General features: G+C 54.4%; 1 protein-coding gene across 1 annotated transcript; it reads left to right on the plus strand.

Moving 5' to 3' along the window:
• The first annotated feature begins 3,453 nt into the window (after window positions 1–3,453).
• Window positions 3,454–4,203, plus strand: LOC121857596 (vegetative cell wall protein gp1-like). Its single transcript, XM_042353668.1, has one exon. The coding sequence runs from the start codon at window positions 3,454–3,456 to the stop codon at window positions 4,201–4,203; it is 750 nt and encodes a 249-aa protein (XP_042209602.1).
• Window positions 4,204–12,924: the final 8,721 nt, after the last annotated feature.

Here is a 12,924-nt window from a genome sequence, read left to right on the forward strand (position 1 = left end):
TATACTCAATGTAGTACCGCTTAGCAGCGCTTTCATAGCGTTTTTACATATGCAGCGGTGCCTTGCCAAAAGCGAACTTTCACTTACTTGTGGCATTTTTCATCATATCTTTGGCGGTGGTGAGGTGTGCGGCTCGAGCTATTTTTGGGTCGCACCACCCCCACCCGCCACCCTGCCTGACTGCCTGTTTTTGGCTCATAAAATTCATACAAATTACCCAACCAGAATATAATTTACATTGCTGGAATTCTTATAATTTGGTGATCATTTTGAATATAAGCAACATATATTTTGCATTAAACATACAATTTTTAGATAGAAAATTGTTCTCTAGGCATAATTATGTTATCTTTTGTCCAAATATATGAGCATTTATATTCCAAAATATATTCCACTATAATCTTACAAAGAATCAACAATGTCAATATATTATCTAACTTTTAGTTTGAGGTATTATTTATTAAAATTTGAGTGGTTATCCCACATCTCCTTTGGGACGGTTGGTGGGAGCAATGCGTAATCAGTATTGCTTCGTTCCAGTTACGTATTTATAGTGTGGTCCAACTTTAATTGATTTATGTAAAATTATATATTTTTTGGATGGAGAGAGAGAGAGAGGGGTCAGGTTCCCAGATTAGAAACGTTCACGGAAACTCAAGCACCCAGGTCAGATAACTATATAGCCATTCAGAATACGTATCCAGACACTCAACACTTACCCAGAAACCCTAGACACTTATCACACAGACACCCATACAGACCCAGACACTATAACACATCAACTTTTCAACTATGTAAAACAAAACGATAAAGAAAGAAAACTTTTATAAATTTGATAAAAATAAGTTTGAAAAAAATATAATATATAATAATAAAAAATAATTTAGAAGTCGTGTCTCTTGGGGCCAAGTGACCCACCACCTGGTCCCCCCCCACCCTGCCTCACCTCCAGCCACCCCCACCTGCCCCTTCTTCCCACCACCTGCCCCCCCCCTTCCTACCACCTGCCTCCATCCCCCACTACTTGCCACCACCCTCCCCACTATTTGCCCCCTCTTCTCATCACCGGCCCCCTCCCCACCACCGGCCCCCTCCCCACCACCCTACCCCTCCCCACCACCTGCCCCCCTCCCCACCACCTACCCCCTCCCCCACCACCTACCCCCTCCCCCCACCACCTACCCCCTCCCCCACCACCGGCCCTCCCACCACCGCCCTCCCCCACCACCAGCCCCCTCCCCCCATCACCAGCCCCTCCCCCACCACCAGCCCCCCTCCCCCACCCCCCTCCCCCCACCACCAGCCCCCCCCTCCCCACCACCCGGCCCCCCTCCCCCACCCCTCCCTCCCCACCATCATCCCTCATGTGCAGTGTCAGCCGATCAACAAGACCACTCAATGAAAGGAATCTCGGTCTTAGTGAGGATTCTCCGTCTCTTTGTGAGGGATTCTATGTATATTTGTGTTGGTGAGGATTCTAGATATTGTATGTATATTTGGTGAGGATTCTGTAAGTGAGGGATTCTATGTATATTTGGTGAGGACATGTATATTTGGTGAGATTCTATGTATATTTGGTGAGGGATTCTATGTGAAGGATTCAATACCTGCAAATTAACAACGCCAACACAAACAATTAACAAAGCCAACACGAGCACTCACCAACGCCTGGCTTTCGTTCACCACCCTCAGCAATAACTTTTATGAAATTTACGCCAGACGAACAATTGTCTGACATTTTCTTCCTGACACTCCAGATCTTTACTGCCAGACACCTGAGAGACAGATCAAACAATATCAAACCAAAATTATGTCTCTGGATCACCTGAAGATTAGGCACTCGAGTTTATTTCACCTGATTATTAAACACCCTCACGATACCATAATAGGGTTAGGTTAAGGTTGGGTTAGGTTGGGTTAGTGCTAGGGTGGTTAATCTTCACGTGCAATAGGCTGAGGGGTCATAAACAGGTGGTCAGAAGAGGTCATTAGCCGTTTATGTTGTCCTTAAAACAAAAAATACTTTCCTCTCGTGCTAAAACCACCACCAGTTAGGTCAGGAGACAGGTCCTGAGCTAACTATGTATTTTGTACACGTATACAGATAGGTGTGTGTGTGTGTGTGTGTGTGTGTGTGTGTGTGTGTGTGTGTGTGTTCCCTTCACAATAGCTGTCAACTTAATACCCACCTAATGGACCTCTTGCAGTGTTACCCTGACTTATACACCGATCAGTATATCGTATAAGCCTGACCTGTCCAAAAGGTCAAATGAAGACAGGTTGAAGATACACAAGAGAGTACTTGACGAAGGGGACTCATATCAGGTGCTGTGTCGACGTGTGATGGATGATGGCAGAGAAGGGAAGGAGGGAAAGGAGGGAAGGTGGGAGGGGAGAGGAGGAGGGAAAGAAAAGAAGGTGAGAGGAAGGAGGGAGAAAATAAAAGAGGCAGGGAGGGAGGAAGGGGAAGGAAACATTTGAAGGGTAGTTATAAAGGTGTCAAAACCGTGTGATTTAATCCGTCGTAAGTATCAGCACCAGAGCACAATAATCCTGGTCACACACACACACACCCCGAGCTTTATATCCGTGTTATGAAGTCTACGTGTGTCAGGACATCATAGTACGTCCTTTATATTGATTCCCGACACAAAATAACAATAAGCCCGTCAAGATACAGGTCGGGTAACTGTGTGGCGATATGGCGAGATCTTTGTTTGTATTGCTTCAGGATATAGAGTGGGTGAGGCTGGTGAGGGTGAAAGGAGGGAGGGAAAGAGGGAGGAGGGAAGAAGCGGGAGGGAAGGGAGGAGGAAGGAGGAAAGAGGAAGAAGGAGGGAGGGGAGAAGAAGGAGGGAAGGAGAGAAAGAAGGAGGGAAGAAGGAGGGAAAGAAGGGAAGGAGGGGAAGAAGGGAGAGGAAGGAGGCGGAGGGGGAGGGCAGAGGAAGGAGGAGGAAGAAGGGAGGAAGAAGAAGAAAGGGAGGGAGGAGAGGAAGAAAAGGTTGGAAGGGGTTGAGGAGGCGAAAAGGCAGGAAGGAAGGGTTAGGAGGGAGGAATGGAAAGGACAGAGGGGTGGAAAAAGAAGGAAGGGAAAGAAGGGAGAAAGGAAAGGTTAAGGAGGGAGGAAAGGAAAGGAGGAAGAAAGGGGAAAGGAAGGAATGAGAGAATGAGGAGGAGGGGGAGAAAGGGAAGGATTCGAACAGATAGATAGAAGGGGTTAGGAAAGGGAAGAAAGAAATGGGAAAAAGAGAAAGAGGAAAAAGAGATAGAAAAGAGGAGGAAAGGAGAAGGAGAAAGAGAAAGGAAGAGAAAAGGGAGGAAGGAGGGACGGAAGGAAGGAAGGAAGGAGGAGGGAGAGAGGGAGGAGCCACTACACGCCTCCGTCGGGAGTTGAGGAGCGAACCAATAAAATCCAAACAGCTCCACGACGAAAGTTTGGTATCACCCACGTTAATGTTCCTCCCCACCCACGTCCTCCCAGTTGCATCCTCCCCAGCTACGTCCTCCCAACACGTCCTCAGCTACGTCCTCCTCAGCTACGTCCCTCCTCGGCTACGTCCTCCCCCTGCTACGTCGCCCCAACTACGCCCTCCCAGCTACGTCCTCCCCACTACGTCCTCCCAGCTACGTCCTCCCCTCCACTTCGATCCTCACACTACATCCTCCCCAGCTACGTCCTCCCCAGCTTCATCCTCCCCGGCTTCCCCACGTCTCTTCCCACCCCGTCCTCCCCCGCACGTCCTCCCCAGCTACGTCCTCCCCAGCTACGTCCTCCTCGGCTACGTCCTCCTCCCCTGCCCCACGTCCTCCCCGGCTACGTCCTCCAGCTACGTCCTCCCAGCTACAGTCCTCCCCAGCTACGTCCTCCTCGGCTACGTCCTCCCAGCTACGTCCTCCCCAGCTACGTCCTCCCCAGCTACGTCCTCCTCAGCTACGTCTTCCCACCCGTCCTCCTCGGCTACGTCCTCCCCAGCACGTCCTCCCAGCCACGTCCTTCCCAGCCATGTCCCTCCCCATTACGTCCTCCCCGACAACGTCCTCCCGGCTCACGTCCTCCCCAGCCACGTCCTCCTCACCTCTCCCCAGCTACGTCCTCCCCAGCTACGTCCTTCCCCAGCTACGTCCCTCCCTGACTGTCCTCCTGACTACGTCCTCCCCATGCTGTCCCTCCAGCCACGTCCTCCCCACAGTCCTCCCCACTGACGTCCCTCCCCCCACATGTCCCTCCCCACACGTCCTCCCAGCCACGTCCTCCCTGGCCATGTCCTCCCCAGCTACGTCCCCCCTGGACACGTCCTCCCGGCCACAATGTCCCCTCCCCAGCCATGTCCTCCCCAGCCAGCCGTCCTCGGCCACGTCCCTCCCCAGCTGCATGTCTCCCAGCCACGTCCTCCCCACACAGTCCCTCCCCAGCCACGTCCCCCACTGGCTGTCCTCGGCTGTCCTTCCCAGCTGTCCCTCCCCAGCCACAGTCCCTCCCCAGCCACGTCCCCTGACAGTCCCCCCACACGTCCCCCCTGGCTGTCCTCCCCACACATGTCCCTCCCACCACGTCCCAGCCACGTCCCTCCCAGCCACAGTCCCCACACGTCCTCCCACCAGTCCTCCCCAGCCATTGGCCTCCCTCCCGCCACAGTCCTCCCAGCCACGTCCCTCCCGACCTCACGTCCCTCCTCCCTGGCTGTCCTCCTGGCTACGTCCTCCTGACTACATCCCCGGCTACGTCCTCCCCAGCTACGTCCTCCTGACTACATCCTTCCCAGCCACATCTCCTGGCTACGTCCCGGCTGTCCTCTCAAGTCCCCTCACGGGTCCCTGGCACGTCCTCACGTCCCCCACACGTCCTCCCGGCCAGTCCTGACTGATGTCCTCCCCAGCACGTCCCTCCCAGCTGTCCTCCCCAGCCATGTCCCTCCCCAGCTCCCTGACATGTCCTCCCAGCAGCCACTGTCCCCCAGCACACCATCCTCCCCGGCCAGTCCCTCCCCAGCCACCAGCCGTCCTCACTGGCTGTCCCCACTGGCTGTCCTCCCCAGCCACGTCCTCCCGGCCACTGTCCCTCCCCAGCCACTGTCCCTCCCCTGGCCACGTCTCCCACATGTCCTTGGACAAGGTCCTCACACATGTCCTCCCCACAGTTCCTCCTGACATAGTCCTCCTCGGCTACTGTCCTCCCTGACACGTCCTCCCCGGCCACAGGGTCCCTGGCCATGTCCTCACATGTCCTCCCAGACATGTCCCCCCAGCTCCCTCCTCACACGTCCTCCTCTGGCCATAGTCCCTCCCAGCTAGACGTCCTCCCTGGCCACGTCCTCCTGCACATGTCCTCCCCTGGCCATTGTCCTCCCTGTTCACATCCTCCCAGCTGTCCTTCCCCTGTCCTCCCCAGCCGTCCTCCCCTAGCCATCGTCCTCCCCGACATGTCCTCCCCTGCTGTCCCTCCTCCACACAGTCCCTCCTGACTGTCCCCCTCACCACGTCCCCCCAGCCACGTCCCTCCTGGCCACATCCCCCTCCAGACGTCCCCAGCCACATCCCCCTGGCAACGTCCTCCCCACATGTCCTCCCCAGCCACGTCCTCCCAGCTGGTCTCCCCGCCACACCTCCCCACTAGGTCCCCAACATCCCCCTCCCCACATGTCCTCCCCAGCCATGTCCCTCCCCCACTGGTCCTCCTCAGCTGTCCTCCTCAACCACGTCCTCCCTGGCTACGTCCTCCCCAGGCTGTCCCTCCCTCATTGTCCTCCTCAGTCCACACATCCCTAGCCACGTCCCTCCCCGACATGTCCCTCCCACACATCCTCCCCACATGTCCTCCTCACACACGTCCCTCCCACATGTCCCAGCTAGGTCCTCCCTGGCTGTCCTCCCTCGACATGTCCCTCCTCGACATGGGTCCCTCCTCACACGTCCTCCCTGACATGTCCTCCCTGGCCATGTCCTCCTTCACATCCTTCCCTGGCTCACGTCCTCCCTACAGTCCCTGGCCACACGTCCTCCCCGCATGTCCTCATCAGCGCCATGTCCTCAGTCCCCGAGCCACGTCCTCCCCAGCTACGTCCCTCCCCAGCCACGAGGTCCTCCCCACTGCGTCCCTCCCCACACAGTCCTCCCCGGCCACGTCCTCCCAGCCACGTCCCCCTGACATGTCCTCACACAGTCCTCCCTGGCCACGTCCTCCCCACAGTCCTCCCCGTCCTCCCGACCACGTCCCTCCCCACATGTCCTCCCCAGCCACGTCCTCCTCCGCTGTCCTCTCCCCCCAGCCATGTCCTCCCACAGTCCTCGACTGTCCTCCCCAGCTGTCTCCCAGCCACGTCTCTCTCATGTCCTCCCGGCTACGCATCCCTCCCCCACACGTCCTCCCAGCCACACAGTCCTCACACGTCCTCCTCACACACGTCCCACCTACATCCCCCTGGCCACGTCCTCCCCGGCCACGTCCCCTCCCCACATGTCCCCCTCATGGGGTCCCTCCCCACATGTCCTCCCCCACACATGTCCTCCCCATGTCCTCCCCAGCCCTCACACCTCCCCACACAGTCCTCCCCACACGTCCCCCTGGCCACGTCCTCCCCTGGCTGTCCTCCCCAGCCATGTCCCTCCCAGCTACGTCCCTGGCCATGTCCCCAGCTGGTGTCCTCCCCAGCCACGTCCCTCCCCAGCCACGTCCTCCTCCGGCTACGTCCTCCCTGGCCATGTCCCCAGCCACTGTCCCTCCCCAGCCACGTCCCTCCCTGTTGCACGTCCCTCCCCAGCCACGTCCTCCCCAGCCACGTCCCTCCCCAGCCACGTCCTCCCCAGCCACGTCTCCCTCGGCCACGTCCTCCCCAGCCACGTCCTCCCCAGCCACGTCCTCCTGGCCACGTCCTCCCCGGCCAGTCCTCCTCGCGTCCTCCCGGCCACAACCTCCCAGACACGTCCCTCCCCAGCCACCAGTCCTCCCCCAGCTACGTCCTCCCCAGCCACTGTCCCTCCCCAGCTACACCCCTCCCCCACACACCGCCACGTCCCCCCCCACACCCTCCCCAGCCACGTCCTCCCCAGCCACGTCCCTCCCCCAGCCACGCATGTCCCTCCCCGGCCACACGTCCCTCCCCTGGCCACGTCCCTCCCTGGCCACGTCCCTCCCACACGTCCTCCCCAGCCACAGTCCCTCCCCAGCCACAATGTCCCTCCTCGACATGTCCTCCCTCCAGCCACGTCCCTCCCCACTACCCTCCTCCCATAGCCACGTCCTCCCCAGCCACCCTCCCCACGTCCTCCCTGGCCACAGGTCCTCCTCCCCGACCACGTCCTCCCAGCCACATGTCCCCTCCCCAGCCACATGTCCTCCCCAGCCACAAGGTCCCTCCCCAGCCACCTCTCCCTCCCCGGCCAGGTCCCCCAGCCACGTCCCCCTCCCCAGCCACGGTCCTCCCAGCCACTGCCCTCCCTGTCCCCTCTCCACCACAGTCCCTCCCGTGCCTCCCTCCCCAGCCACGTCCTCCCCAGCCACGTCCCCCAGACCACGTCCCCCCTGGCCATGTCCTCCCCAGCCACGTCCCTCCCCTGGCCACGTCCTCCTCCACGTCCTCCCCGGCCATACCCTCCCCGGCTGTCCTCCCTGCTGGCTACGTCCTCCCCAGGCTGTCCCTCCCCAGCCATGTCCTCTCGGCCACGTCCTCCCCAGCTACGTCCCTCCGACAGTCCTCCCCAGCCATGTCCTGCCTGGCTGTCCCTCCCCAGCTACGTCCCTCCTCGGCTACGTCCCTCCCTGGCCAAGTCCCTCCCTGGCTACGTCCCCTCCCCAGCCACGTCCTCCCCACAGTCCTCCCCAGCCACGTCCCCTCCCCACACATGTCCCTCCCAGCTACGTCCCTCCCCAGCCACGTCCTCCCCGGCCACGTCCTCCCCACACAAGCGTCCCTCCTCACACAGTCCCTCCTGGCTACGTCCTCCCCGACTGTCCCTCCCGACACAGTCCCCCAGCCGTCCCTCCCCAGCCACGTCCCTCCCCTGTCCTCCCCTGGCTGTCCCTCCCCGGCTACGTCCCTCCCGACACGCCCTCCTCGCCACGCTCATCCCCGCTACGTCCTCCCCCAGCTACGTCCTCTCGGCTGTCCTCCAGCCATGTCCTCCCAGGCCACAGTCCTCCCAGCCACGTCCTCCCACACGTCCCTCCCTGGCCACGTCCCTCCCCAGGTGTTCCTCCCAGCAAGCCCTCCTCCCCAGCCACATGTCCCCCTCCCCAGGAAAGTTCTCCCAGCCACGTCCCCTGACCACCGCACACAATGATATTCCTCCCAACAGCATTCTCCCCAACAACGTCTCTTCCCAGCCATACATCCTCCCCCAACAGCATCCTCCCAACAGCATCCCTCCCCAGCCACATCCTCCCAGCCACATTCTCCCACAACAGCATCCTCCCCAGCCACATCCTCCCAGCCATATTCTCCCCAACAGCTTCCTCCCCAACAGCATCCTCCCAGCTACATTCTCCCCAACAGCATCCTCCTCCCTGGCCACATCTCCCTGGCTGTCCTCCCTGGTCCTGTCCCTCCCTGTCCTCGGCTGTCCTCCCCAGCCACGTCCTCCCCTCCCCATTCTCCCACATCCTTCCACCTGCTCCCCAGCCCAGAGTCTCATGAATGTTCTTCCTGGTGTGTATTTATGTGTGTTGCATTTACAGAAAATGTGTTGACTGGAAATTTAACTCTTAGTTGTTGCAGTAATAACATCATAACAGCCAACGATTCTTTCTCCCTTTCTCCAACAACAATTTTCTTTCCTCCTTTCATCCATATCCTCCCTTTCTCCTCCCTCCCTCCCAACAGCAATTCCTCTCTCTCTTCCCTCCACCTTCTCCCTTTCTTCCTCCATCTTCTCTCCCTCCCTTCCCACCAACAGCAATTTTTCTTCCTCCCTTCATCCATATCCTCCCTTTCTCCTCCCCTCCTCTCCAACAGCAATTCTCTCTCTCTCCCCCTCCCAATCTCCTTCCTCCATCTTCTCCTTTTTCTCCTCCCCTTCAACAACTACTTCTCTATTCCCCCTCCCCGCCTTCATTTCCCCTCCCCTTTCGTTCCGTACCCTCACTCTGTCTCCTCACCTCCCTTCCCACTCTCCTCCTCCTGCCCCTCCTCGTCATCATCACTCTCACACAAAGAGGAGGACGCCCCCACCACCATGGCTCCCACAGAGTTCTCACTCACCTCCACACACACACACACACACACACACACACACACACACACACACACACACACACACACACACACACACACACACACACACACTCCACTCCCCATCGCAGTTATTTACAGAAAATAAAAATCACTCATGTTGCTAATGCTTCTGTATTCATTTCATTAAACACAGCTTCTTTCATTATCACATTTGCACATTATGAGCTAAAAATCTTATGTCTCTCAGCAAAATTTTTATTTAACACAAAACACACCAGAAATTATCAGCCCAAAGATAGACACAATCCACACACTAATATCTACATACTCGTCAAGCAAACCATTGATCTGGTTCGAATCCCAACCAAAGAAACATTTACAACTACAGTATTCACATCTCCTCATTGCTTGTTACAACTTCACTGTCCACAACCATCAGACCAGAGAAAATATGCATAAAATATACCAAAAATCTGAGATGCGACATCATGTCCAGGTGGATGATGCCTCGCTGTCCCAGGAACAGACCACCAAAATGTATAAAATATAGACATGACAAACGGGACACACAGAAGCAGAAGAGACACGCACACACAAAGATAAAGACACGTACACCGATAGAGGAAACAACACAAATGGAGAGGGAGGCAGATGGTAGGTCAATCTCTATTGTTATGTGTGATGGCTTCCTCCCTCCCTCCCTCAACTGTTGCGTCCCAGGGTCCTCACACCTCCTCCCTCTTGGTTAGTCCACCATCAATATTCTCATGTACTTCACCCATAGCACAAAGTCACTATATTCGTATCTATAAATGACCCACACATAGTTATAACTTTCAATTCCTAACAAAAAAGTGAATGTCAGCAACAAATTTACAAGTCTCCAGTCCGGTTAATTTCACAGTTTAATGTCAATTCTCCTGCTGGGTGTTGGAGGAGGAATCAGCCGCGTGTCATGACCTCGACGTCTCATGGTTATACAAAGTCCAACACACATCCATGCTGGCACCTGCAGAGTCCTTCAACAATTAACCCAATCTCACACACACACAGAAAACCTGACCAAATTACCTTTCCACAACACACCACTAAAAGAATATTTTCATCCTCTCCCGCAGCCTTCAAGAAACTTCCAGCAAACTGTTCTGTGAAAAGTCATCAGAAACCGTGTCTGAACGGCTGTGGCGAATGCTCCAGGTCCAGGGTATAGTTCAATGAGGTGGCAAAACAGTGCCTTGTTTTGATGCACACCAGAAGATTATGGGTGGCTGATAATGTACTGAACACTCTGAATAATGTACAGTGTCTTTATTTGTTAATGAATTAAAAACTAAAGAAATAATAGAATACTGTCATTAAGAACAAAATTGCTTACCATGGAAACACTGCTGAGAAAGATAATAAAATATAAGAGTGTATATTTCGCTATGGGTGGTCACACAATTACTGGCATCTATTCCTTATACCCATAAATACATATTTGAAAATACAGCACCCAGACAGACAGCGAAAAGATTGCGATACGTGTCCAATAAACACGTGGCAGGCAGCGGTCATGGTGTTAGGTGGTGGTAGGAGGCTGGCCTGACCTGTCGGTCTATCCCAACCATCACACACACACACACACACACACACACACACACACACACACACACACACACACACACACACACACACACACACACACACACACACACACACACACACACACACACACACACACACACACACACACACACTCACACACACACACACACACACACACACACACACACACACACACACACACACACACACACACACACACACACACACACACACACACACACACACACACACACACACACACACACACACACACACACACACACACACACACACACACACACACCACACACACACACACACACACACACAAACACACACACACAAACACACACACAACACACACACACACACACACACACACACACACACACACACACCCACACACCCACAACACACACACACACACACACACACACACACACCCACAACACACACAAACACACACACACACAAAAATACAAACCTTCAACACACACACCCACACACACCCACACACACAACCCCCAACACCCCAACACACAAACCAACACACCCCCAACACCCACAACACCTATACACACCTGCCAACACCACAACCCTGATACACACCTTGCCAACACCACAACCCCTGATACACACCTTACACAACACCACAACCCCTGATACACACCTTGCCAACACCACAACCCCTGATACACACCTTGCCAACACCACAACCCTGATACACACCTTGCCAACACCACAACCCCTGATACACACCTTGCCAACACCACAACCACACCTACAAACACACACTTGACATGCCAACACACACAACCCCTGATACACTTGCCAACACCACAACCCCTGATACACACCTTGCCAACACCACAACCCCTGATACACACCTTGCCACCACAACCCTGATACACACCTTGCCAACACCACAACCCTGATACACACCTTGCCAACACCACAACCTGATACATGCAACACCACAACCCCTGATACACCTTGCCAACACCACAACCCCTGATACACACCTTTCAAACACCACAACCCCTGATACACACCTTGTACCACAACCCTGATACACACCTTGCCAACTATTTTCGGATGATACTAAATGTTACATAATACCTCCATGAGATAAATGTACAGTATTTATTAGGTGACACTAAGAGCTCAGGCCATGTCAATATTGTTATTATTATCGACCGTATCATAATTTTTCTGGTTAAATAAACTTCCAATATCAATATCAACACCAAAACCCATAGACCTGTGCCAACACTGCACTGAACTCCTGATTCGAACCCTTATACTGAGTCGTTATCAACCTCCCTAGCTACCTGATCCCCCGTGGCCCCGTCCTAATCCTTATTTATTGCAGTTCAACTCAAGACGCACCTTCAAGAACTCCTCGTCTACTGCTCACACAACGCTCGGTTATATGTTTACAAAAATCACAATCATTATTTTCTTTTCGGTTATATATTTGTAAAATAATCCAAATACAATTTACATTTAAGGTTTCACTATATGTAAACAGAATACAATTCATAATTTACATTTCACTTTCATCTGTACGTGTAAAAGAATCCAACATGCAATTTACCTTTTAAGCCCCGCTTGGAGAATGTAAAAAACCTATTTCACTTACATTTAATCCACAAACGCTATTCTTTCTACAAGGAGAGATGAACTGGCAGTTAGGGAAGGAGGGGGAGTAAGGCTATCAGAACGAGAGGGAGGTAAGGGTTTCAGAAAGAGCGAGGAGGGTAAGGCTATCAGAAGGAGGGAGGGCGGCAAGAGAATCGGAGAAAGGGAGGGTAAGATTATCAGAAGGAGGAGGGTAAGGCTATCGGAAGAGAGGGAGGGTAAGGCATTCAAAGGAATAAAGCTATCAGAGGAGGAAGTTTTAGTTTAACAAATTTATTGACAAAGCTTGTAGTACAGTTTGCCTATTCTGAGTAATTCAGTCAGGAAAGGTAAGGTTATCTTAGGGAAGGAGGAGGCAGGAGGTAAGGTTATCTTAGGGAAGGAGGGAGGCAGGGGTAAGGTTATCTTAGGGAAGGAGGAGGCAGGGTAAGGTTATCTTAGGGAAGGAGGGAGGCAGGGTAAGGTTATCTTAGGGAAGGAGGGAGGCAGGGTAAGGTTATCTTAGGGAGGGAGGCAGGGTAAGGTTATC

The sequence above is a fragment of the Homarus americanus genome, unplaced genomic scaffold (genome assembly GCF_018991925.1).
Source record: "Homarus americanus isolate GMGI-L3 unplaced genomic scaffold, GMGI_Hamer_2.0 scaffold41135, whole genome shotgun sequence".
Classification (NCBI taxonomy): Eukaryota; Metazoa; Arthropoda; class Malacostraca; order Decapoda; family Nephropidae; genus Homarus; species Homarus americanus.

Excerpts from the sequence above, each read along its gene's own strand:
- LOC121857596 (XM_042353668.1), top strand. The coding sequence starts at position 3,454 with ATGTTCCTCCCCACCCACGTCCTCCCAGTTGCATCCTCCCCAGCTACG.